We start from the raw sequence: 27361 nt of genomic DNA, 5'->3' as shown, positions 1-27361 counted from the left end.
AAAAACATTCAGTTAGTAATTAATATTTGAGAACCATCAAATCAAAATATTTTATCCTTGTTTCCTCTGGTAGCTACCACAATCGAGAGTTTTGTACATGAAATTATTGGGCATCTCATCAAAATAAAGCTACTCACGAAAAATTAGCTTGATAGTAATCACTTGCAAAAATGGGCGATGTATCCCGGACTAAAATATTAGGTCGCTCAAATATTATGAAGCTGCTCATTTTGTATTTTAAGTAACTCAAATTATTGTTTCTAAGTTGCTGTTCTGTTGATTTCTCGTCACTCGCAGTCAGTCGCTCACTTAGTAATTCTATCACCCAAATTAATTAATTTTGACACTTAGAACTGTACTTTACAGTCACTCGTTTAATTGCTACCCTTTATAATTTATATGTATCTTTTTTAGACAAAGCGGGCGAAGCCGCAGCCGTAAAGGTAGTTTCAATATTACAACACATTCCAAACACATTTCTATATCTATCTACATTGATAAGCGGGTGATAGTGTTTGACTATTTTTACAAATACTACTACAGCCGTTATCAATTATTATTTATTACTATTAGCAATGCGAAATTGTATACGACAGCCAAGGACGCGTGGTATGATGTAGGATTAACTTGATGGATATTTTGTTACGGTTGTGTGCGTAAATAATAGTAAATCTACACGTACTAATATTATAAGAATGGTGAGGACCATCTCACCGCTACGAAGGACTTCAAATTGTTAAGGGGAAGCTCCCTAAATTTTATGTGAATTTGCATTAATATTCTGAAACAGGCACACATACAATCAAAATGGAACTTTAGTATATGATTTATTGGTTCTTTTTCTTTCGATGTACAAGACAGTTACGTAATTGTAACATTTTCGCTCGATTCATTTTTTATTCAAAAATTATGCCTTTTTTAAGGATTATTACATTTTTTTAAAGATTTACTTGGACTTTATGTCTAAAATAAATGTTGACGGTAAGAAAATAGAGTTTACTATCGAATGCCAAGATATTTTTTCTCTAGATCAATTATTACTTTAGTTATAAACGAAATAAGGATTGAGACTTACTTTTCGAGCTCGAACGCGATCAAAGAGCGCACGCGATATTCAACTTTATTACGGATGTATTAACGTCTAGTACCGTAACCGGTCTCTCAGTGCCAGAAATGAGAAAGGGAGCCTCCTCTTAAGTCAGGGGTTCGATACCAGGCGAGCATGCAGAAAGTATTGATTTTTCAATTTTTCCGGGCATGTTGATAACGTCACCACGCCACGGCTCGAAACGGTGAAAGAAAACATCGTCAGGAAACCGGCATGTCGAAGATCCTAACTTGAAAAATTATTTCGGTGTTAGATAGCCCATTTATCGTGGAAGGCTATAAGCTATATATCATCACGCTAAGACCAACAGGAGCGCAGCACTGCGGGTAAAACCGCGGAGCACAGCTGGTTGTATATAGACGTAAAATTATTCTGTCTCATAGGCAATATTACATGGGAGTTACGTAATACAAGAGGCAGTCGTATAGCGGGCCTCGCTGTAATGGTTGGCTTTAATAATTCCTGCCAGTGACAGCGATAGACTTAAAATTAAAGGCCTATTCACATTAGAGCGGTATGTGCTACCGAGTATACCGATCGGTTCGCGATTAGAGCGTCTATAATATACTACGTAAGAGATTTAATCGCGTGCCCATCGGGATACCGATACCCACGGCGGTAGCGGATACCGCTATAGTCCGAATAGACCTTTCGGGATTTAGTAAAAATACTAGTTTGAATGAGCGGCTTCACCGGGCGGTGGACGAAACCACGGACAAAAACTCTTCACCTATCTCGAAAATTTTGCTGTTGTTTTTATTTTTCAAATATTTACCAAGTTTTTTCTGCAGACCATCGATGCTTTTCTAATCGAGTAACAGACATACATTCGCATTTATAATATTAGTATTGACAATAAATTAGATAAACTAAAAAAAAAAACACTTAAAACTGATGAAATTATTGTATCGTCACCAATCTTTGATATATGTACATCGTTTGAATCAACTCTATCGAGTCTATAGTCATCGGTTACATACAAACGTACAGGTGAAGCTAATAAAAGCGTTATAGTATAGCTACGGTATTGGATGCGATATGTCACGTGTAAGAAGGGGAGCGGGGTGGGGAAGGTTGCCTAGTGTCACATTCTAGCCGGGCAGACTGCAAGGCGCTTTGCAGTCTGCCAGGTATTAGGTATATTATATCTTCTTCTCTTATATATAAAAATGAATCGCAAAATGTGTTGGTATGCGCATAACTCCGGAACGGCTGAACCGATTTCGATAATTCTTTTTTTATTATATTCCTTGAAGTACGAGGATGGTTTTTATGTAGAGAAAACGTAAATATGTACCTACCACGGGCGAAGCCGGGGCGGACCGCTAGTTATTATATATTATACTAGCTGCGCTCCGCTATTTCACCCGCGTGAATCCGCTCCTGTTGGTCTTAGTGTGATGATATATGTAAAGCCTTCCTCGATGAATGGGCTATCTAACACCGAAAGAATTTTTCAAATCGACCAGTAGTTCCCGAGATTAGCGCGATTAAGCAAACAAACTCTTCAGCTATATAATATTAGTATAGATTAAAAATTTATTTAACTTGGGTTGCTGGAAAAATCCTGGACAGGATATTTTTAGAAAAAAAATATTATCTTGGTCGATTAAAAACTCTTCGTTTATGAAAGAAGTGTCATTATACCTTATAAGTATACTTGTTAATGAAGAGATTAGCAAAGCCCGACCGGCTGGTAATGATAAATTGTATGATGTCATGCCTGAATACGAGGAAATCCTAGCTAAATTGACATAGATGTGCTGTTAACATGTGACCCTCCCTTTTTAGCCGATTGCGAATTGCGAAAGGATGGGTATATTTTCGAGTGTATTTACTATGACTACTATGTATGTATGTATGGATATTTATTTGGTCTCCGCTACAGCTCTAACAGCTGGACGGATTTTCGACAAGTACGTTAAGCTGTCGTTTTTACGAGTATAGGTATCACTACATAGCATAAAACAAAGTCGCTTTCTCTGTCCCTATGTCCCTTTGTATGCTTTAATCTTTAAAACTACGCAACGGATTTTGATGCGGTTTTTTTTAATAGATAGAGTGATTCAAGAGGAAGGTTTTAGTATATAATTTATTAGGTTTTAGACAAAGCGGGCGAAGCCGCGGGCGGTAAGCTAGTGTATGTGTGAATGTATATTTCTTCGGCACTACAGTCCAAACTGCTAGACGAATTTCGACTTATGAGATGTCGTTTTAATCATCAGTCGTTTCATCAATTGTGGTATAGGCTACAATATTAACACGCAAAAGCTAGTAAAAATTAGCTTCAGCCGTATGTTTGTATGTAACAAGCTCCTATAGTTACTCGATTTTGATTTTTGACCCACTTTCAACGGACAGATTTAATTCAAGCTTGGTACATTTATCAAGGATCGGTTATTTCATATTAATGCGTGTTTTTAAGTTTTTATAGATGTAGCCCGGTTCCAGTTGTTTTGACACAGCCTGAGAGCAAAAATAAAATAGAAGTTCCTATACTAACCGTGCCCCGAGGTTTTGCCCGCAGTGCTCAGCTCCTGTTTGTCTTAGCGTGATATAGCCCATAGCCTTCCTAGATAAATGGGCTATGTAACACCGAAAGAATTTTTCAAATCGGACCAAGTATTTCCTGAGATTAGCGCGTTCAAACAAACAAACTGTTCAGCTTTACGATATTAAGTATAGATTAGTAAGTTCTTCACAAGACTTATTTTCAATAGTAGGTACTTATAGGTATTGTTTGTTTTCGGACCAGATAAAGTTGCTCCAAATGTCCAGTAGGTAATATATTTAATGTTTAATATTTATTATAACAACAAGCCAAAGTGCGAGTCCGTTAAATTTAGCCCGAAATATATTTTACAGTTTTGCAGAAAATTATGTGGCAATTCTCATGTGAAATAATGCATATGAGTAATGTGAGTATGTTAGTCATTACGCCCGAAATAGATGGCCCTGTTTCATCTATTTGAAATAATCACTGTCAAGGTGTGAAGTTTTCAAAGCCAATGTCGTTGTGATAGCTGTTTGTATGTCTGTTTGTACGCGAATGGCTGTAGCGATTTTGAAGCGTTTCGATAAAGGGGTAAGAGGAATATTAGTGTGGGATAGGTATTTTGGAAGTATGAGAATAATATAGACTGTCGCTTTTTAGTATCTGAAATATGTACTGTATATAAAAATAAAAAAAAACCGACTTCAAAAACGGAAAAGTAAAAAATAATAAAAATTGATATTATTAAATTATTAATTACTAAATATGTTTGATGTCGGTGCCATTTTGTTAAGTTTATATACATTTAAGTAAAGTATGTTGATACCATTTTTTACACGCTTTATATTAGCTTCACCTGTATGTTTGTAACCGACTTCTTTGGGCGCGATTTTAACCCACTTTAAACGGCCAGATTTCGTTCAAACTTTGTAGATTTATTTAGGACCGATGACAATACACTAATTTGATAAAATAAATAATAGTTAAAAAAAAATAAAAAACACGCGTTTTATAGAAAACCGAACTAAAAGCGTGTTTTTTAGTTTTGTTAAACTATTATTTCGTGACTGCATTCTTGTAGGTAGAGACATGATCCCATCTATAAAGGTACTAATATTGTAAAGCTAAAGAGTTTGTTTGTTTGAACGCGCTAATCTCAGGAAGTACTGGTCTGATTTGAAAATTTCTTTCGGTGTTAGATAGCCCATTTATCGAGGAAGGCTATACATCATCACAGTAAGACCAACTGGAGCGGAGCAATGCGGTTGAAACCGCGGAGCACAGCTAGTTGCTATATAAATTTGGGGCTTCTGATCAAAAAACCGCGAAAAGTAGTTTTGGCAGTCCTAATATTGAACACGTTTTTTACCCACTTGAGCCTAATTTTGGATATTCGCCAGACAGCGTTGTGGTGTTGAACTAGCCTAGGTACTTGTACTGTATGCCGTTCGCGGGGTCAGTGGACTTGCGGAAAAGTATGGAGGCGTATTTTTTTTTGTTTCGTCGTTTGATGAGAGTTAAAATTATTATTTTTAAATCGAGAAGAAGGAGGAAGTTCTCAATTCGAGGGTATTTCTTTGAAAATATTTAATAGCTAAAAGATTGTTTTTTTGGAAAAGACCTTGTTATATATGTATATATGTATTATATATGTATTGGTGCTGTAGCGAGCATACAACATTTAGTATAGAGTGAGTACGTTCCTCTTGAATAACTTAATCTATTAAAAAAACCGCATCAAAATCCGTTGCGCATAGGGACAACATACATACCTATACATTACATAGGGACAACATATATTACATAGCTATATAACTATGATAACTAGCTGTGCCACGCGGATTAACCTGCGTGAATCGAAAATATTTCCATAGCTTACTATTCTACGCTACATCAGTGCGAAGTATCATCAAAACCCGTCTAGTAGTTTTTTCGTGAAAGAAGAACAAACGTACCTACATACTTTCACAATTATAATATTTGTAAGAAGTCGAATGTTGTTGTTTATATATTCGACGTGTTAAATATTGCAAGTAAATAAATATAAGGTCAAGATCCATAGATATGAAGCAGACGGTGGTGACGTCATCTTTATTTATTTATCCTATTAATGTTACAAATACGAAAGTTTGTGAGGACGGAAGAATGTATGTATGTTTGGTACTGTTTCACGAAAAAGTTGCTGAAATATTTACATGGTTAAAAAGGAGATGACAGTTTGTACCGTGAAAACAATAAGACAACAGGCACAGATAAATTTAAAAATCAATTTATTTCCTGCACGCTCGCCTGGTCTCGAACCTCCGACTTATCGATTTGAAGTCCGATGTCCTCACCACAGCCATTGCTTATCCGTGAAAATGTATTTCCATAAAAAATAAACTATATCTTTACCGATCATGTCACCATCTGAAGCCTACGGTCAACTCATATTCCACACAGTGAGTCAGAGTGACTTCATACCCCGAAAATTACGTAAACATCACCTGACATCAAGGTGCATTTCATCGTATTTTGTTTACTCGGATTTTGTGCTTGTCCAAAACTGTTTTAGCAACGTACAGGTGACAAGGCGATACGATGTGATTAAATAAATAAATAAATAAATATTATAGGACATTATTACACAAATCGAATAATCTATATATATACATATACATAATCCATACTAATATTATAAATGCGAAAGTAACTCTGTCTGTCTGTCTGTTACTCAATCACGCCTAAACTACTGAACCAATTTGCATGAAATTTGGTATGGAAATATTTTGATACCCGAGAAAGGACATAGGCTACCTTTTATTGCGAAATATGTACCACAGGCGAAGCCGGGGCGGACCTCTAGTATAATATAAAACTCAAAGGTGACTGATATAGTGATCTATCAACGCACAGCCCAAACCACTGGACGTATCGGGCTGAAATTTGGCATGCAGGTAGATGTTAGGACGTAGGCATCCGCTAAGAAAGGATTTCCCGAAATTCTTGCGGGAACGGGGAAAAGCTGGGCTGCACGTACAAAGTTGTGGGCGGAAGCTAGTGTAAAATAAATATCTTTCTATTCATTGAAATACAATTAACAACAAGTCTCACAATCACGATCAAAAATTGTCCTAAGAAAAACTCTGCCTTCGCGTGTTATTAAGCAGAGTTTTGAAAACTCCGTTTTAGTACATAGTAACTCAATGGTTTAAACGTTTAATTAATAAACGTTTTTCCGAAATTTAAGTTGTGTGTTGATATGTAATTCAGTCAATCATTAAGTCGCTTTTCCTTTTACATATTTTGTTTTAAGAAATGGTACTAGATAGATGTATTCTTTAATACTTAATAATGAATATAAAAAATACAATTTAGTAAATTCTTATATGAATCATGATAATATAGTTTGACCAAGAAATAAACGTGCAGTATCTTTATTTGAACAGTTTTTTAACATTATGTACATTTAATATATCTTAGAGCGTATACGCACTATGCGGGTAGCCGTCCGGCTGACCGCAAGCACAATTATGTACGTAATATTCATTTCTATGCGCACTGCGATGCGGCTACCGCAGACCGCACAGTGCGCATAGAAATGAATATTACGTACATAATTGTGCTTGCGGTCAGCCGGACGGCTACCCGCATAGTGCGTATACGCTCTTAGTCTTACCATCCTATGTCTAATGCCTTCCTTGTATTTTGAATAACAATTTTAACACACTGCTTAAAAAGATGTCTCAACAACTAGATTTTTAAGCTATTGTATAGCTTCTATCGCGGCCCTTGAGCGCGGGGACCGAATCCAGAAATTCCGTAACGAAAAAACCTCACGCTCCCCACTCCGACGGGCACGGAGGTGTGGCTTGAAGGCATAGCATGCAATAGCTTTACCGCGGCAGTCTCCGTGTGCCACATGTCTTTTTTTATCAAAATTGTTACTGTGTTAATATTTTTAATTATGATTATGATATCTCATGTTTCAGTGCCTACAACGACGCGGGCGCAGCTCGCCGCCGAGTACCTTGAAGCGTGCCGAGGGCACGGCACTCCACCGATCGACTCTGTCTTGCAGCAGATACGGGTAAGAGATGGAATGAGAAGAGAGGAGTTAGTTAATCATTTTTGGTTACAGAGCATTCAAGTATTTATTATGTATTATATATGGGTGATTATACAAAAATGGGGTAACTCGATGTCATCAGCCAATTTAAACAAAGTCTTATTGTATTTTATTCAAATAACAATCTATTTTAAAACAATGAAGCGTCCTTTATTTGGTCACTCAATTTCACTTCTTTATTTAAAATACAAATGAATAAAAATAATAAATTAATACCTCAAACGTCAGTACTTTGGCATGTCACAACTCCGAAAACCAACAATCAAGTGACTATCGTTTAAACATTATCATCGATTTAAGAAAACTTACTAATTCACTACAATCTTTGATGTACATAGTATTATATACTACAACTTTCATAACGCAATGTTTTCCATTTTATTTAAAAAATAAAATTAAACTTTGTCATCGTTTTCACTAGTCAGTCCGTTGTGTGTTTTTTAAATTCGAAATTCTCGCTAAATATCACCAAGTCGAGGTCAAATCCCTGTCTAAGTATTAATGTTGGTAATGAAGTTACTTGTGCACCGCATATTTAGACGGCCGTCATAACTGTACCAGCGCTAGGGTTGTGTTTGTCCTCTAAAATCTTGCTGCGCCAGTCAACATTTCAGTCCTATGGTGAGTCGTTATTTTATTGTTAATCCGATTTTTATTTTCATTTATAAATGGTTAACTATGATTTGTAAAAATATAGTTTGTTGATATCAGAAATTAGGCAAAAAAACCTAATTTGTGATTATAACCTCATATTAAGTCCCTTTTCATCAATCCGCTGGCATCAGTCCTTTGTCAGATATCGCGCCAGAGGACTGACGCGGCCCCATAGTACTGATGATTCTATCATTTTTGAGAACTTTTATCTTGATTGCTATTGGTATAAGCATTTCTATATTATATTTCAGTTAAAAACATCATGCGCCACGCTAAAAGAAACTGAATTTGACTAGGGAAGAAACATTTAAAAAAGAGTAGCAAAGAAAAGAGCTATTGAAACAAACTACTAATAATTTTATTAAAAAGATCTTATTTTCTTTTAATTATTGATTTTGATGCTTTCAGGGCATAGCTTTTTATATTTATCAGATAAATACGTATACGTATAATACTGGGAAGTAAAATTACCTCAAAATAACATAAAAGTTAATTAATATACTTAATAACATTATAAAAATGTCAAGGGGCTCTTATGAAAACTCAGATGAGACTTTCATTCGAGCCTTTGGTTTTTAATTTTATAATAATTAGTACTTTTAACATAAATATTGGTAGATTTTTAGGGCTCCGAACCTCAAAAGAAAAAAACAGAACCCTTATAGGATCACTTTGTAGTCCGTTTGTCTGTTAAGACGTTTTTTTGGAACGCGTGGAGGTATCAATCTGAAATTTATATTGGATACTCAAGATTAAGAACCCTTGGGGCTGTAAAAAAATCTAACTTATAACGCAACGCAATCAAAAGATACCTACATCCGTTAATACTGCAAATTTCCACAAAATTCAATATTCGCAAGGGAATAAAAAAACAAACTGCATGCTTGCCGTGTATACAGTCTACTATAGTTTACTTCTACTCGGTAAATAGCAACGTCTTATAACACAGATAAAGGAAAAATTGCTAAAAGTAAATTTTAAGTTACAAACATAATAAAAAATAGGTTTGTTAGGAGTCCAACTCGCACTTGGCCGTTTTTTTGTTTCTATTGTTTGTGAATTACTTAAAATATCAAGTAAAACTAATTCAAAGTAGTAAAAGTTAAGTAAGAGAGTAAGAATATTCACGTTGCGTTAAATGTCAGAAGGCTGTTTTGAAAATTGAGAGATTGTTTTTCCCAGTATCACATATTATTAATTATCATTTTTAAACATGTTAAGTACGTAAAAGACATGTGCCATTATTAAAACTGAGAGATTTGTAGTAATTTTCATTGAATTTCTTTAAGAATATTACAAGTTATAGTTTTTTATCAGTACCATGTTAGCCTCGTCAGTCCCCTGGAGGCCAAATCCAGAAAATTTAAAATATCTCACAATCTATTTAAAAAAGTGGCTGGCCCGATTTGGAACAATATATTCATTAGATTAGCTATCATATACACCCTAATTTGTAACAATCTGATATAAAAAATATAGTAAACAAAATATCCTCAAAAGTTACCCCATTTTTGTATAATGACCCATATATATATGAAAACTCTGTATGTGTCTGTACTTCGCCCGCGTAGTTAAAGAAAAACCCGCATAGTTCCCGTTCCCGTGGGATTTCCGGGATAAAACCTATCCTATGTTCCTCAGATCTCAAGCTACATACAGACAAATATACAAAAATTCTAAAAACTATATTTTTGGCTTAGATATCGATTGTAGAAAAATGTTTTTTATGGTGATTTGATTTATATGTACAGTTTTGACTTTCCTATGATTTTATTATATGTTTAGATATAGATGAATATTAATACCTATAAGAATGTTTATTAATAAGATACAAAAAGCTTTATTTATCAATCACCACATCAATTAGGCAGTTGCGATCGCGTGATTGTCGTAACGACAAAACGCAAAGATATTTGGCATACGACATGTCGTTAACGACACGTGAAACCGATATTTGGCAAATATAATAATAACCATAAATAGTTCAAAAATAGTGGGCGTTTCGGTAATGCGTATTCGTTCTAGGGATTAATTTTAAATTACTAAAATTTGCAGTTTCCTATAAAAATGTCAAACTCAAACTCTAACATTTATTTATTTAGTCCATTTAAAAAGCGTAAGACGGATACCATTCCAAAATATCAAACATGCTCAACGTTAATAATCAAGTTTTCACTTCTGCCGGCACTCACGGAGTGCAACCCGTTTTTTTTTACATAGATGAATGTCGTAACGTTCACAGGAGTTACCAGAGAACACGATAGGCGGCAGCACGCGCGCTTCCCGCCTCGCGCTCGCCTCGTGTTCGCTTCGCGGCCCCGCGCCGGTAGACGCGCTTGAAGCGTTGCTCAAGAAGGTGCAGTTTCGAAGGCTCGAATTGGACCACGTGTACGTGGACGATGAAGGCGCGGTGGGTAGATGGAAAAAGTATTTTCATGCTAAGTTAAATAAATTTTGTTTTCTCCATTATAAATATGCCCAGGTTTCTTATATAAACTGTCATCATTACGATAATATTGTAAAGAGTATTTTTTATTTGTTTGTTTATCTTTTCGCCCGAAAAAATTAATAGTTATATACATCTCACAGTTTTAAGAATTATTATTTCATGGGAATGAGATGTTTCACAGCAGTTAAAAGTAACATATATGTTACTCTCTAGCCTCCTAACTATCTCCAGATACAAAAATCATATCATACTATTATTGCTCCGTTACGACGTGAAAGAAGGACAACCAAACACACCTTATAAAATTAGGACTAGCTGTATCCACGACATCGGCCGCAATGAAATTGTAGTTATAAAATAATATAGTCAGCTGCCACTGAAAATCCTGTCAAAATGGGTCCAGCCATTTCAGAGATTAGCCAATACAAACAGGCAGACGGAATTAAAAAATATGTATGTAAAAAAATTTATTTAGTAAAAACACACACACAGATATTACAATTTTATTTGTTTGTATGTAATTTAGAGGTATATCTCATTTTTCAGGAAGCCATTTTTGATATGGTCGAATACTACGAGAGCGCTACGGCGGTTTGCATCAATGGCCCGAGAAATTTCGGCATCAGAGGGTGGCAGTCCGCTTCAAGGATGATAAAGAAGGTATATATTTAACTAGCTTTCCGCCCGCGGCTTCGCCCGCTTCGTCTACTATAAAACCTAATAAAATATTATATACTAGCCGCTCCGCGCGGTTTCACCCCCGTGGCTCCTCTCCTGTTGGTCGTAGCGTGATGGTATATAGCCTATAGCCTTCCTCGATAAATTAGCTATCTAACACCGAAAGAATTTTTCAAATCGGACCAGTAGTTCCCGAGATTAGCGCGTTCAAACAAACAAACAAACAAACAAACTCTTCAGCTTTATAATATTAGTATAGATACTTAAACCTTCCCCGAAAAACAACTCTGTTAAAAAAAACCGCATCAAAATCCAATGCGTAGTTTTAAAGATTTTAGTATACATAGGGACAGAGAAAGCGACTTTGTTTTATACTATGTAGTGATTTAATTATTAATTTTAAGTAATAGAACTGCGAAATTCATGTTGTGCTTGTTTATATGTACCTAATGAATGTAACGAAAATTGCTACTTACAGAGCATAAAATATAAATAAAAATTTAGATATTGTAATTTCTTTATATTAAAATTTAATTTGTTTGTATTAATATCTATATTTAAACAATAATTGCCATCTTACTATTCTGAATGATAATAATAATCAAAAATAAATCTGTTATTAAAGAAAATATATTCTTAAATTTTTTAGTTTATTCCATCATTTTAAAGCGTCTTTTTTTCAAGTTTATTGTAGCCGAGCCGACCGCGGCTTTGGACGCGTTTTCAAAGAAAAACCCGCATAGTTCCCATTACCGTGGGATTTCCGGGATAAAACCTAACCTATGTGTTAATCCAAGTTAGCCTCTATATGTGTGCTAAATTTCATTATAATCGGTTTAGTAGTATTTGCGTGAAAGAGTAACAAACACACACATACATTCTAACAAACTTCAGCATGTTTTTTTTTACTTTTTTGTATATTTATTTGATTTTATTTCTAATTTTCAGAGCGCAGAACTATCAGAACTGGAAATATCCGAGAGTCCGTTAGAACCAGCGCACGCGGAAGTGTTAGCTCGAGCGTTGAAACCGCTCGCCTGTAGACTTCGTTCGCTGTGTTTGCAGCAAGCGAGCTTGGCTGGCGAGCCTTTACTGTGTTTGGGTGAGATATATAGTAAAATAGAGCAATATAGGGGCCTCTGGTGTGTTTGGGTGAGATTTAGAGCTATTTAGAGCTGTGAAGAGATGTAAATGTAGAGTGGTAGAGCCATCTAGAGTTGTAGAGCTGGATATTTAGGGGGCTAAATGACACTAAATTTGCCAATTTGCAAATAACAGCGTTACAGGGCAATATATATAGTGGTAGAGCCATCTAGAGTTGTAGAGCTGGATATTAACGTAGAAGGGTCAATATAGAGTTGTAGTGCAGGATATTTAGGGGGCTCAATGACACTAATTTGGCCAGTATAGTGTTACAGGGCAATATATAGAGCGGTAGAGCTGCGTAGAGTTGTAGAGATCTGTATTTAGAGTGGGGTAGAGCGAATATAGTGTTATAGAGCGGGAGAGTTGAAACCGCTCGCCTGTAGACTTCGTTCGCTTTGTTTGCACCAAGCGAGCTTGGCTGGCGAGCCTCTGTTGTGTTTGGGACAGATATATAGTAAAATAGAGCATTATATAGCAACTAGCTGTGCCCCGCGGTTTTACCCGCAGTACTCCGCTCCTGTTGGTATTAGCGTGATGATATATATAGCCTATATTCTTCCTCGATAAATGTGCTTTCTAACAGTGAAATAATTTTTTAAATCGGACTAGTTGTTCTTGAGATTAGCGCGTTCAAACAAACAAACTCTTTAGCTTCATAATATTGGTATAGATATAATTGCTTAAAATTGAATAAAATTTTATTCTTTTTTCAGTGATAGCACTGAAATCGAACAATTCCCTCCGCGAGCTGCGTCTCGGCGACAATCGTCTAGAACACTCCGACGCCTGCCAACTGGGCTCGCTGCTCAGATACAACACGCGGCTGCAGCTGCTGGACCTGTCCAACAACGCCATACAGGTGTGTGTGAATGAATGAATGAATAAATGAAAACGTGTACACACCGAAGTAAAGAAATAACATATGAAATACACATAAATTGCACAATAGGCGACCTTATGGCTACAGAGCCATCTCTACCAGGTAACCAAACAAATGAAAACAATAATAAATTACGAATGTGTGTCTGTGTGGCTGTCACACGACTCGGAAGTGCTCTAATTATTTACACATCTCAAAATTACTTATTTTACCATAAACAGGGCCTTTTTGTGACGTCATAGGTGTTGGTTTAAACTAATTAATAATCTTAGTTGAACAATAACGTTTGTATTTCAATTGAACGCAAGATCGTCTATATTTTTTCACGTTAACAGTACGTCTATATTTTACATGTTTACAGTACGTCTATATTTTTACACGTTTACAGTACGTCCATATGTTTACGCGTTTACAGTACGTCTATATTTTTACGTTTACAGTACGTCTATATTTTTACGTTTACAGTATGTCTATATTTTTACACGTTTACAGTACGTCTTATGTTTACAGGTTTACAGTACTTCTATATTTTTTACACGTTTACAGTACGTCTATATTTACAGGTTTACAGTACTTCTATATTTTTTACACGTTTACAGTACATCTATATGTGTACGTGCAGGTCCACACTGCGAGCCTAGCGCGGTTGCGACGGCGGGCGCGAAATATCAAACGTATGAAACGCGCCTTTGCGTCCACATTGAAATGACTATGGCGGAAGCCTAGTGCGACGGTAATGAGCGAGCCAGCGCGCGTAGTTTTCAAACTCTCCTATCCGCGCGTTCTGGCCACACTACGGGCCTAGTCAGCAAGCGACCCAACGCGCGGACGGCGGGGGTATCAAACCAGTTCGGTCTTGTCGCTCGACTTCTTATATTATATCCTTTATTGTTTTTCGTAAAATAGTGGTAAATACTTAATTGTTGAAGTGAAACTTCTTTATTTATAAGTGCGATTCAATCTAAAACACTTATATACACCACAGTAATTTTGTAGGGTATAATCTCAATTCTTCATATAAGATTCACCCGTTATTCCTCTGTTTTATTTATTTCGTGTACAACTTATATAATGATCTCATCTCAAAATCAGACTGTCCAGTAAAATAGCAAATCGTCCAAAGTTTGCAACACCCGAAAAACGTCGAACCGCTACTTGAGCTCGCGCGTCGGTGTGGCCACCGCGAGCGCCCGCTCGTCGCGCCCGCCTAGGCCGCCGCCACCGCGCATTCAGTGTGGACGCACACTACGTGTTTACAGTACGTTTATATATTACTATTATAATTTATTATAATGTTTTAAACAATTTCAGGACGCAGGAGTGGGGTTCATAGCGGAAGCATTGGTTGCACAATCTCAACACACTCCGCCCTCGGCGCCGACGTCACCGATGTCGCCGCATCATTGCCCGTGTGAGTAGAGATCAAACTCAAACTCAAACTCAAACTCAAACATTCATTTATTCAATTAGACTACTATTTAGTAGCACTTTCGAATCGTCAATACATAAGTATTTTTAACATTTACCACCGATTCGGAAAGCAGTATCTATCAATCAGATCAAGAAGCTTATATCTAATACAGTGGAGATTTTAGTATGAACATTAACTTGTAACAAGAAAATATGACCTTGAATGACGCCTGTATGTTTTTTTATCCCTTTCACACCTAACTTGGCAAGTGGGTAACTTATTTGGGTGGCAACTTAGCACACATATAGAGGGTAACTTGGATTAACACATAGGATAGGTTTTATCCCGGAAATCCCACGGGAACGGGAACTATGCGGGTTTTCCTTTGAAAACGCGGGCGAAGCCGCGGGCGGAAATCTAGTAAACAATAATAATCAATTTACATATTTTAATTCTTAACGATAGGTCACGTGCGGGTGGCAAAGTTGGGCGGGTTGCTTGTTATGGGTGTACACATAGAGATTTAAGAATTCATCTATTTGAAAAAAAAATGTGTCTGGAATTTTATAAGTATTTTTTACGTACTGCTGAGTACGTAAAAAATACTTATAAAATTCCAAGTATGCAAAACTATAACCTCCTTTGAGCTTAGTATACCAACAGTGGGACACCCTGTATAATCCATACTATTTAATATTATAAATGCGAAAGTAACTCTGTCTGTCTGTCTGTTACTCAATCACGCCTAAACTACTGAACCAATTTGCATGAAATTTTGTATGGAGATATTTTGATACCCGAGAAAGGACATGGGCTACTTTTTACCCCGGGAAATAGGATAGGTTTTATCCCGGAAATCCACGGGAACTATGCGGGTTTTTCTTTGACTGCGCGGGCGAAGCCGCGGTCGGAAAGCTAGTATGTACTACTATAGATAATTATATTATACTAAATAAATATTTTATAATGTTACAGTGAGCGGATACGAGTCGCGCGGTCTGGCTTTCCTTGTGCTATGGAACAATCAACTGACTAGGAATTGTACTAACCACCTGGCTAGAGTGTTGGTAAGATTATTGTTTTTATAATAATATATAATCTATGAAATATATAATTTATTTGTCCATTTATTATTTGCAATTAATGTATGACAGTGGGTCCGAAACTAAGTGAAATATGTACTTGTATCTTGAGACAGTAGGAATTATAATGTGACCTATGAATTATAATTAACTACTAATATTATAAATGCGAAAGTTTGTGAGGATGTGTGTGTTTGTTACTCTTTCACGCAAATACTACTGAACCGATTACAATGCAATTTAGTACACATATAGAAGGTAACTTGGATTAACACATAGGTTTTATCCCGGAAATCCCACGGGAACGGGAGCTATGCGAGTTTTCCTTTGAAAACGCGGGCGAAGCCGAGGCCGGAAATCTAGTAATTAACCCATTGAGCCCCGAACGGCCCGATCGGTCCACGACACAATAGATTTTCTATTGTGATTCAACTGAAAATAGGACCTTTTTATTGTTAATTGTTGAAAAAAAATATGTATATTACGGTGAAATGGCTTGTCTCTCAATGCAGGAGATCCTATTATGGGGCTAAATGCTGTATATTTTTGTACATTGTGTATATTTTGGGAAAAAAAAATTAATATTATTTCGCGGCTAACGTCTTTTGACAAAGTCTGTTAAAAAATATTTTCATAACGTCACCTTAAAACGATTAATTTTATTTTGCCTGACTCAAAATAAATAAAAACTACTAAAGTCGTGACTCGTGAGTGTCTTTAGTAAATAAAAAAAATGTGTGCGTGTACTAGTGTACACAAGTAAGAAGTGAAACTTCTTTATGACCTTATTTTTCAAAAAACAATTTACTATATGCAACTTTACAGAAATACGTCGAATCACGCGTGGTAGGGATAAGAAAAAGATGGCGCGTAACGGAAAAATGTCAACCCCGATAAAGAAGTATCACTTCAATAAATGATCATAATTAATTTTATTGCATTTCTTTGTTTTTTAATTGTATTGTTTTTTATTTCTTAAAATTGTATTGTTCACATTACAGCGTGTATCCCAATCTCTCTGCGTATTAAACGTCGGTCGAAATTCGCTCGGTTCGGACGGCGTTAGGGCTCTAGTATCCAACGGTTCGGGAGCCCTAGTGTCGCTCGGGCTCCAAGCTGCGAGGCTCGGGGCTTCTGCTGCTAAGTGTCTGGCTGATGTCATACGGACGGATAGTAAGCTGCAGGTGAGGATATACACACATACACACACACATTCCCAAAAACATATAGGACACAGGCAAACAACACACACACACACATATACAAAAAACACAACAAACCACACAGAACACAAGAAAAATAAACTCAACATACACGGAAAATACACGACATAGGACAAACACACTCGCACACTAATCAATATATACACAAACAGGGATCCTAATAAACTTATTTTAATTGAAATTCCTTGATTAAAGTTATATAAGTACAACTATATGGATATTTTATCTGAAATAAATAAAAAAATATATATATAATAAAAATTATATTTTTCTGGTTCTGGTTCAGGGTTTTGACTGTAACATATATATTCAATAATTGATTATATTGACTGATTTATGTAATATTAATAAATAATTGACTAACATTATTTGTAATAAGTAACTTACATGCAACACTGACATACGGCTTGTTAATTTTTTTTATCGTTATCATACAGGATTAAAATAAAATTTAAATTTAAACCTAATACATACTACCCAGTTTGTACATTAAACACTAATACCACACTGCATATACATCAGCAATATTTATAATATAAATAATAATATTTTAATATATTTCGTTACAGAGGCTAGATCTACGCGACAATAGACTGGGCGTGAGCGGTCTACAAGCGTTGTGCAATTCGCTAAAAGAGAATAAAACGCTGTCGCAGATCGATTTAGACGATCCTGTGGTATGTTTTATTTATATTAATTTCTTGTTTTTTTATATATTAAAAGTATCGAAGTTTTGTCAGTCATCTATATTTAATATTATAAAGCTGAAGAGTTTGTTTGTTTATTGGACGCGCTAATCTCAAGAATTACTGGTCCGATTTGAAAAATTCTTTCAGTGCTAGATAGCCCATTTATCGAGGAAGGCTTATAGGCTATCATCACGCTAAGACCAACAGGAGCGGAGCAATGCGGGTGAAACCGCACAAAAATAGTGAATTCTTTTGTCCCCAAGTTGGGTAAGGGGCAGATGCATTATTCATACATCTGTTTCACTGATCGATTTTCTTTAGAGACAAGTAGGTGATCAGCCTCCTGTGTCCTGTCAATCCGAGACATTTTTTACTAAACCGCACAGCTAGTAAATAAATAACTTTATTCGACAGATTTTACCTAATTTTTTATCTACCTGCATACTCACTCGGCTATAACTTTTTCCTACTTCAGCTATAAATGTACTGTTTGTTACAGGAAACCCCCAACCCCACGGTAACAGCGCAATCCTGCACCGAATCGGCCACAATTTCGCGGCTCACGCGCGAGATCAGATCTCTGTGCGCGCGCAACGAGCCCCGCGCCCCGCCGAGACCGCTGCGCCGGATCAGTCTCACTTGCCGCACTGCGCACGCGCCGCCCGCCGGCCTGCTGGCCAAGGTACGTGACACAAGTGGAACCGCTTTAGTGTCAGAAGTGGAACTGCTTCAAGCATTTTGGGGATTTTTTTTTGTCAGAGCAAGAAAATAGCAGGGCAAGTGTCAATTCAACATCAGGTGGTGATGAATTAGTAATTTCTAGGTCGCGTCATGGTCAAATCGTCACGTCATGGAATGACGCGACGATTTTGGCAAAGACATTTAGCAAGTTGGGGGTTTTTTTGTCAGAGCTACTAAAGGGGTAGATATGCCAGCTGATGTTGAATGGACACCGCCACTAGTAATTTCAAGCTACTGGCCGAGGTGCGTGACACAAGTGGAACTGCTTTACGTATACATCGTTAATCGTCATTGTTACAGCTAGTAATGGGGCAGGTGGGCCAGCTGATGTTGAATGGACACTATAGTATATTCCTAGGGCAGGCGGAAATTCGTACAATGACACGAAGTATTATGTTATCATCAAAATAAAACGATACCTACACAATCTATCGCTCTTCATACACTACTCGATCGTTTACGCAGCAGCGTCTTTCCAAACTATACAAGGCCAGTACGCAACGGTGTGAAACTAATCACGTATAGTTTGGAAATAACTTTTTCACAAAGTTCTTCCAATCTATACAACAGCAGTACGCAAGTACTCGCGTATACTTTGTAGTGAAGTAAGTAAGAATAGCGCTCCAAAATATACAGCGCCAGTGCGCATGCGGACTAATCGTGTATGTTTCGGAGTAAGCGCGGCGTCTTTCCATTGCTCGCGCTTATATTATTGTATTGCTGTTTTGAAATCTATTATTAAAATGCATGTGTATTGTGTATGTAATGTTGCGTACTGATCGTATTTTTTTTTGTATCGAGGATGCTTGTGTCTTCGTTCCCGACTATACTGCACGACTTACAATTGACAATAGTGCTAAAATGTAAGAATCTAATAAGTCCAGAAGAAGACGGTTGCGAGGCGACGGCAATTTTTGTGTAGTTAAAAAAAACACGAACCTAACCTAACCCATAGGTAACCCTTATATACCTATCTGTTACCTATTTATTTTTCTAAGCTCACCTAATAATATTTTTATTCCATATTTTACTGAATCAATCAAGAAGAATAAAAGTAGATAGATATAGCTTTACAAGTCTTTGATTGCCTACGCCTATTGCACGCCTCATAAGCGAAGCGTTGAGGTGGGTACTACTGTCACTTCGCGCAAAACATCTGATTTTTCAAACTTAAAATGTCTTTATGTATCATACATTGCACTTGTAAGATAATACATACACACACATATTAAGAAAAAACACTATTTTTAACGTTCATGATATTTTTGATGTCATTTTTGTTATTTAAACTAGTTAAAAAACAGTTTAAAAAAGTTCTGTCTTGGACGTCCGTGTGTCTGTATGTGCGGATCCTTTTTCTTGTTAACACGATAGCGACCGAAATACTTTACTAATCGAGTCTTTTTTTTTCTCTTACGCTTGAGTATGCTCAGGAATAGAACCCTTTCATTTTTCAGGGTCTGATTCGATGTGGTTTAATTGTTATTAAATAAACAAAAATAATAATTAATAAATATTTATTAAAAAAAAATTATGAGGCGTGCACTTTTGGATTTTCCAAATTATTTATTATTTCGCTCAAGCGTAAGTGGTGTAGTAGGTATATTTAGTTATATTTTGCGTACTGATCGTGTATAGTTTGGAACGAAGAAGCAAGCATCCGCGTTACAAAGTATACACGATCAGTACGCAAACTTCGTGTATATTTTGTAATAACAAACTTAAAAACAGCATTACAAAGTATACACGAGCAGTTTCCTATGGTTGCGTTCTGGCTATGTATAGTTTGTAAATACGCTACGCAGCATACCGCTTTTCATGGTACAAGGTGAGGTGAGCGACGCGGTCGTTCAGAGATAACAAACTTGTTTTGACATGTTCAAATGTTCAAATTATATAAATATACAAGTAAGTATTATTAATTAATTTACTTTTATTTTAATAAAAAATATAGATTCTAAAATATAGCAAATTGGAACATAACACAATGCTGAAATAGAAATACATACGTACCTAAAAGCTAAAAGTAAATAATTCACTAATTTCATAAGATTTTACTCAAATATTTATTATTTTTATTATAAAACACTTAGAAGTTCTGTACAATTCCAGCCAACCGAAGAGGATAAACGCGTCCGTCTCCGTTCACCAGCGCCATCCCCAGCGCCCTCGCCCGCACCATCCCCGGCGCCCTCGCCATCCCCATCCCCGGCGGGCAGCCCGGTGCCGAACACGCACGCCAATACGAGGTTCTATGTGAGTATAAGTGTAATTATACGTTATTTGTCCTTCCCCCGGCATCCTCATCCTCGCCATCCCTTTCCCCGGAATCCTCGCCATCTTCAACCCAGCCATCCTCGCCATCCTCAACCCAGCCATCCTAGCCATCCTCAACCCAGCCATCTTCGGAATCTCCAACCCAGCCATCCTCGGCATCCCCAACCCAGCCATCCTCGGCATCCTCAACCCAGCCATCCTCGCCATCACCAACCCCGGCTTAAATATACTTGAAAATTTTTTATTTACCAGTAATACTTTAGTATTTTCTAGTGTTTGATTTTACGCGAGTATTACATTTAGAAATTAAAGATTTTTAACGGATTTTAAACGCGATTTATTCCTTTTCAGGTGACCCGCGTCACTCCAGAGAGGGACTCGTCGACGGACAGCTCGAGTCCATCGACACCGACCAGGCAGTCGTACTGTTCGACACCGTCGAGGTTCAAAGTTGTACAGGTAATGTGTGTTTGTATGTTCGTTTGTTGTGTTCTATGGAAAGGATGAGCTTTGTAATGGAGATAGAAGATGAGAATAGGATAAAGGTTTTGTACAAGGATATTCGTATAAGATGATTGTGGATTAAAAATATACATAATTAATAAATAGTAATTTTTATCAAGGAAATTATAAAACACACTAATTAAATGTTTTTCGTAGACATATGACAACAACAACAGATGAGATATTTGTACATTGATATTTGATATATTATAAAATTAAAGTATATTGAATATTGATGAATATTGTTGTTGAATTGTTTCCTATAGAGTTTATAATAATATAGACTAGACTTAATTTGATAAAAATATAAAAAAAATATCTACAAATTATTACACCATTACAAAACTTATTTATAACACTAATATTCTTTTTCAGGTAGCGGAGCCGCCTCAAATACAAATCCACCCGGCTCAACCAAGACGGCCGTCCTCAAGATTCTCGGTTACAAGAAATTATGACACAATATACAATCCTACACCCTCACCGACCCCCTCACCGCTCACCGTTGCTACTGAAAATGTACCTGAAATAACTAGTGATCATCCCAATGAAGAAAAATGTGCAAAAAGTGTGTCTCGAGACGATGAAAGTGCGAAAAGTGTATCTCTAGACGATAAAAGTGTGTCTCAAGACGATGAAAGTGCTAAAAGTGATGTAAAAGACGTCAAATATGATACAAGTGACACTAAAGTTGGGGAAAGTGTTGGTAGTGACGCTAAAAATGATGTTACGTGTGTTAGTGTTAAGGATAGTAAGTGTGTCGAAATCCATGGAGATAGTGTGAAATGTGATGTTAAAAATGAACAGGTAGCTGCTAAAATGAAAGATAGTGCTGTTGAAAGTGTGCAAAAATGTGAAAATATCCCTCAAATCGTTAAAAATGATGAAGTTATGATTGAGCAAAGTGTAAGTGATACTGGGAGAGCTAAAATTGATGAAACAAATAAATGTGATAAACTGAAAGAGGAAATGGGTAAAGCAATTTCTGATACAGTTGTGATAAAAGATAAAGTGTCGGAAATTGTTGATTGTATGAACAAGTTGGAAATCGAAAAGGAGGAAAATATAATTGATGTAAAGAGTGACGTCATACGCGTACCTGAGAGTGTTTCAAAGGATCAGAGCGCAGATTTTGGAATGAAAACAGATGAAACTAAAAGTGTTTTAAATAAAGAAACTGCTATAGAAATTGCAAAAACTTCAGTTAAAAATAAGGCTGAAATATCTAAAAATACGAAAAAAATCGAGAGTGTAGTCACGGAAATTGTGACAGAAATCGAACCGCTCGAAGTTTTTATAAAATCAGAATCTGTGATAGCAAATAAACACGTAGATGAAAGGACAGAACTGCCACCGATATGTTTAATAAGTTCTGCTGATAAAAATGTTTCTGCTGATAAAAATATATCTGCTGATAAAAATATTTCTTCTGATAAACATATTACTGCTGATAAAAATATATCTGCTGAAAAAATTATTTGTGCTGATAAAAATGTTTCTGCTGATAATTCTGAAACGCGGAATGTGGATAAAGATGAAAATGCGGGTGTTGTCAAAGTTACTGTAACAAATATACTCGATAATATAGATGTATGGGATCCCTTACGAAATATGTGCAAAGATACAGAAACTAAAAAAGAAGATAATTCACAAATGGTTGAATGTAACGCCAAAAGTGATAAACTGATTGGAGACGCGAAAGTGATTAGTGATAGTGTTAAAGATGTTAAACTTAGTGATAATGTTAAATTAGGAGATTTACTAAAAACGGACAGTGGCTATAACGATAAACTGGAACAAGTGTCTCACTGTGAAACAGTTAGTGATGTCGGTGATGAGAAAATCGTTAAAACCGAAACTAAATTAGTTAAAAGTAATATAGAAGTAACTGAAGCAGAAAAAATAGACGTGGAGGTAGCGGTTACGGTTAAAAGCGAAACCAATACCGTTAAAACCAAAGTACATAGTGACCAAAATGTAAATATAGCTCATAAGGAGAAGGGGGATGTAGCGATAAAGCAAATAGAAGCCATCACGGCTGATTTAAGTAATTTAATACAAGAAATGCAAGATCTATCGACGAAAACGCGGAAAAAGGACGATTTAGATTTAAATAATGTTGTACCTGCTCGAGATAATGTAGTTTTAAAGAAGAATAAAAGTGAGTCGAGTTTGGATAGTCCAGATTTGGAAGTATCAAGGCTCATGAGGAAACAGATCAGTGCCTTTTGCGATAGTAGTTCATCGCTGGAAATATCGGGCAGTTCGGTGGAGAGTCTCAACGCGGAACACCGATTGAACCGGCCCGTAATAGTGGAAACGGTTGAAGCGAAACGGATGCAGTTTTCAACTGAGAGTAGTATGGAGTCGACCAGTGAAGTTACACCAGTGAATTTGAATGTATCTATCAGCTCGAATGAAAGCGTGTCACCTATTATTTTTGGTGGTTCGAAGAAAATTCACGATTCGTTATCGAGTCTGGAAGCTAGTGTTAGTTCTATAGAATCAGCGAGGCATGAAAAAATGATGGTCACATCAGCCGATTCTGGTATAGAGCATTCATTGAACCCGTCAGAGATTAAAGAAGATAGTTCTTCCAATGAAGGCACGTTAACTAATAGCTCAAGTTTAAAAGACTCGGTCAAAACCTCGCAAGATACATTGACTTCGCCAAAACGCACTTCGAGTCTGTTAGATGTGCCCGCTTTAAAATCTAAAGGGTTAGAGAGAATGAGGAAAATATCCTGGGTAGCTCCGTCACCAAGTTTCCATATACCAAGGCCAGATCCAGAGAAATTGGAAAATAAATTCCCAACGAATTTGGAGAAGTTACTGAGTCTGTTTCAACATCCAAGCAGTTTGTTTTCAAGAACAACATCAGAAGAAGACAAGAAATCTACATCCAGCACTCCGCCTAGAAAGGACTCGTCTTTGACAAGTTCGTTCTGGTCCTGGGCTAGTTCGTCAGATAAATCAGACAAAGATGACAAAGATTGTGACAGCCTGTCCGAAGCTACAGACTCTACTCTATCAGAAAGAGTGCAAGTGTCTTTCGTAGATGAGTCTTTTTCAAGGAAACTCGATAGTAAAACACCGTCAACAGACACTGAGAATACGCTAAGCGAATTTCAAAGCTTCCCAGCAGGGGATAACGTAGTTACCGCTAAAACCACCGATGAAAATTTAGTACAAACTTTAGATGTAAGCAAAACGGACGCAGCAGCGTGTGATATCAAAGATCTCAATGTGCCCAACGATTTGGAAAAATTGTGCGAGAAACAAGATACAGTTGAAAGTGACGCGAAAGAGTGTAAAGTTATTGTTAAGTTAGATGAGAAGCCAGTAGATGTAAGGCCCAGATCTTTCGCCTCAGTACTAAAGTCTACGGGATCGGAAAATTCGCTAGAAAAACAGAGTCCTGAATCAGGACATCCTGTAGATAAATTCCCAAGTAAAGTGATTCGAGGTATAAAAGAAAATGTCAGCCCGGAAAATACTATAACAGCTAGTATGTCAACTAAAGCGTTGGCATACGAATTGACGGATCGACAGATTAAAAATCAGCCCATAGTCAGTACTATATGGGAAATTAAAACGCCTGTGCTCGAGAAAAATGAACCTAAACTAGATGAAGTTAAGGCGCAAAGTGATTTGGCACCGATCGCAAATATAGACGAAACGTGCGATGTGGCAGCGGACGATTGTATACAACTTGCGTATATAGATGACGTTAAAGTCGACGATGAGAATAAATACATCAAAGAATTGGGTTCCGTAGATGTAGCTAAAGACGCACTTTCGTACTTGGAATATGAGAATAAAGAAAAGCTGGAAGTCAAAGCGGAATCTTCGTTAGCGCAAGAGTTGCAAGACGCAGAGAAAAAGGAACAAACAGTGGATCTTTCCCCGGAATTGGTTGTTGATGATACAGTAGTGTTGCCAGATTTGCTAACTGTCGATATTAAAGGCAAAAAAAGTTCGCCAATAATACCAGAGCGGGCGAAACTAAAAAAATCTAACTCGCTAGAGGATTTGACGAAACGCATAGAAAAAGAGAGTCCCAAAATGAAGACGATTGCCTTTAAAGTGCCGGAAAGTACAACGCCGCGTGATATACCAGAGAGACGGGGGAAATTACGATCCAGAAGCGGTTCGAGCCCGAAATCTCTACCAGAAAGCTTGAATAAACCCTGTCCGCTTTCTAAAATGGATTCCATATTGAGTAAAAAGAAGAAAAAGGTGACTTCTCTCGGGAAAATGGCAAGAGATTCCCTTCTAGCGCTGAACATGAGCGAGGAAGAAATAGCGGAGTTTAGACGATCCTACAAACTCACCTCAGTGGAGAGTTTGAGGTCACTCGAGTCTGTTTCTGAAGACGCCAACTCACAGAGTGGGACGTCCATAGACTCCAGATGTAGAGCATGTCTACGGACGAGCCAAGAGAGTCTAATATCACTTGACTCTATAACAGAAGATTGTCGATGCTCAGAGTTTTGCGAGCGGCGAACGCATTCGAATAGATGAACTTTTTTAAACGGGTATTTCGTAATATCATAGAGATGTAAAATATATGATAGTATTATTGTAAAAATATGTATAGTTTCAGATTTTATATGCCGCGTTTGAATTGAAGCTACGGTTGCGTTCGCTCGTTATAAAAACAGACAAATTTTTTTAACACGTACCGTCTTATTACAAAAATTTAGTTTAAACCCAGATCATTAAGTCGTGGTTTAACTTTAACAGAGGTTTAAACTTCTAATCTATCATCCTTGTCTATGGTTTAACGCTAAAACATGTTTTTAATGACACGTAATAAAACAGTTATTACAAAAACTTGGACCTGGTTAAAACCCACTTTTTCTATGGTCCTTGTCTATGGTTTAACGCTAAAACATGTTTCTAATAAGACGTTAACTTAGAGCATGCTTTTAATCTATACTTTTTTTTATAAAGCTGAAGAGTTTGTTTGTTTGAACGCGCTAATCTCGGGAACTAATGGTCGATTTGAAAAATTATTTCAGTGTTAGATAGCCCATTTATCGAGGATAGGCTATTGGCTATATATCATCACGCTAAAACCGCGGGGCACAGCAAGTACGTGTTTTGTAATAAGACGGTTAAAGTTGAAAATATTTCTTCAATATGTCTTTATTTAGAACGAGCGAAATTAAACCTCTATATAGTCGAACGGCTTCATATTACACGGACATACATACATGTTAATATATTTATAGATGTTGGTATATCAAATTGATATACTCTGTTTTCTCATAAAAGTATATCTAAATATTATTATGCAAGATTGTGTTATTTAGTTTGTTTTTTTTGGTCCTTCGAAACAGATCGAGGATACATTTTGGGATATTTTAGGCTAACATATGTACTAATTGTAGGCGTTCTCTTTGCATACATGAGATATATAAAATTTCGAGTTAAATTTATATTAATATACAAAATTTATCATGTAATACAATAATATTGTAAGTAAAAAGGTGTAGATAGGTTACCAATACAACATTTGATAAAAACGGCACACTAACGCACACGATTAGACGTCAAAGTGAGATGGCATGATTCAACTATCGCGAGCGAATGACAAAGTAAAACGTGGCTAATTAGTCTACGTGCCCAGAATATAATAAATAAATAAAATAAATAAATAAATAAATAAATAAATAAATAAACTACCTACACCGTTTTACTTATAATATCATTGATATTATACCTACAATCTACGTAAAAATGTAATCAAAATAGGTAAAGCAGTTTTACAGTGATTGAGTTTCAAACATAGGTTACAATGGTAAAGAAATAGGAATCGTATTTAACAGAAAATGTGCAATAGGTTAAGAAGCAATGGAAAATTAGAAATTTATGTAACTAAAAATATTAAACACAACAAATTTAGATATAA

At 36.5% G+C, this 27361-nt stretch overlaps 1 protein-coding gene across 1 annotated transcript in view; it reads left to right on the top strand.

Moving 5' to 3' along the window:
• The window catches only part of LOC149475217 (uncharacterized), a 31470-nt gene extending 4396 nt beyond the window's left edge, over positions 1-27074 (top strand). The window contains exons 3-15 of the mRNA XM_089713537.1: positions 7574-7671; positions 10607-10774; positions 11360-11473; positions 12440-12593; positions 13351-13496; positions 14829-14928; positions 15904-15995; positions 17012-17194; positions 17803-17910; positions 18422-18604; positions 20776-20919; positions 21292-21399; positions 21820-27074. Coding sequence (XP_089569663.1) covers positions 7574-7671; positions 10607-10774; positions 11360-11473; positions 12440-12593; positions 13351-13496; positions 14829-14928; positions 15904-15995; positions 17012-17194; positions 17803-17910; positions 18422-18604; positions 20776-20919; positions 21292-21399; positions 21820-25968 — 5747 coding nt within the window. The 3' untranslated portion in view covers positions 25969-27074. The remainder of the gene's footprint in view (positions 1-7573; positions 7672-10606; positions 10775-11359; positions 11474-12439; positions 12594-13350; positions 13497-14828; positions 14929-15903; positions 15996-17011; positions 17195-17802; positions 17911-18421; positions 18605-20775; positions 20920-21291; positions 21400-21819) is intronic.
• Positions 27075-27361: the final 287 nt, after the last annotated feature.

The sequence above is a fragment of the Colias philodice genome, chromosome 31 (assembly GCF_061535455.1).
Source record: "Colias philodice isolate Cphi_HAF_F1 chromosome 31, ilColPhil1 Martin Lab GWU primary, whole genome shotgun sequence".
Classification (NCBI taxonomy): domain Eukaryota; kingdom Metazoa; phylum Arthropoda; class Insecta; order Lepidoptera; family Pieridae; genus Colias; species Colias philodice.
This window is presented reverse-complemented; position numbering and strand designations above follow the sequence as displayed.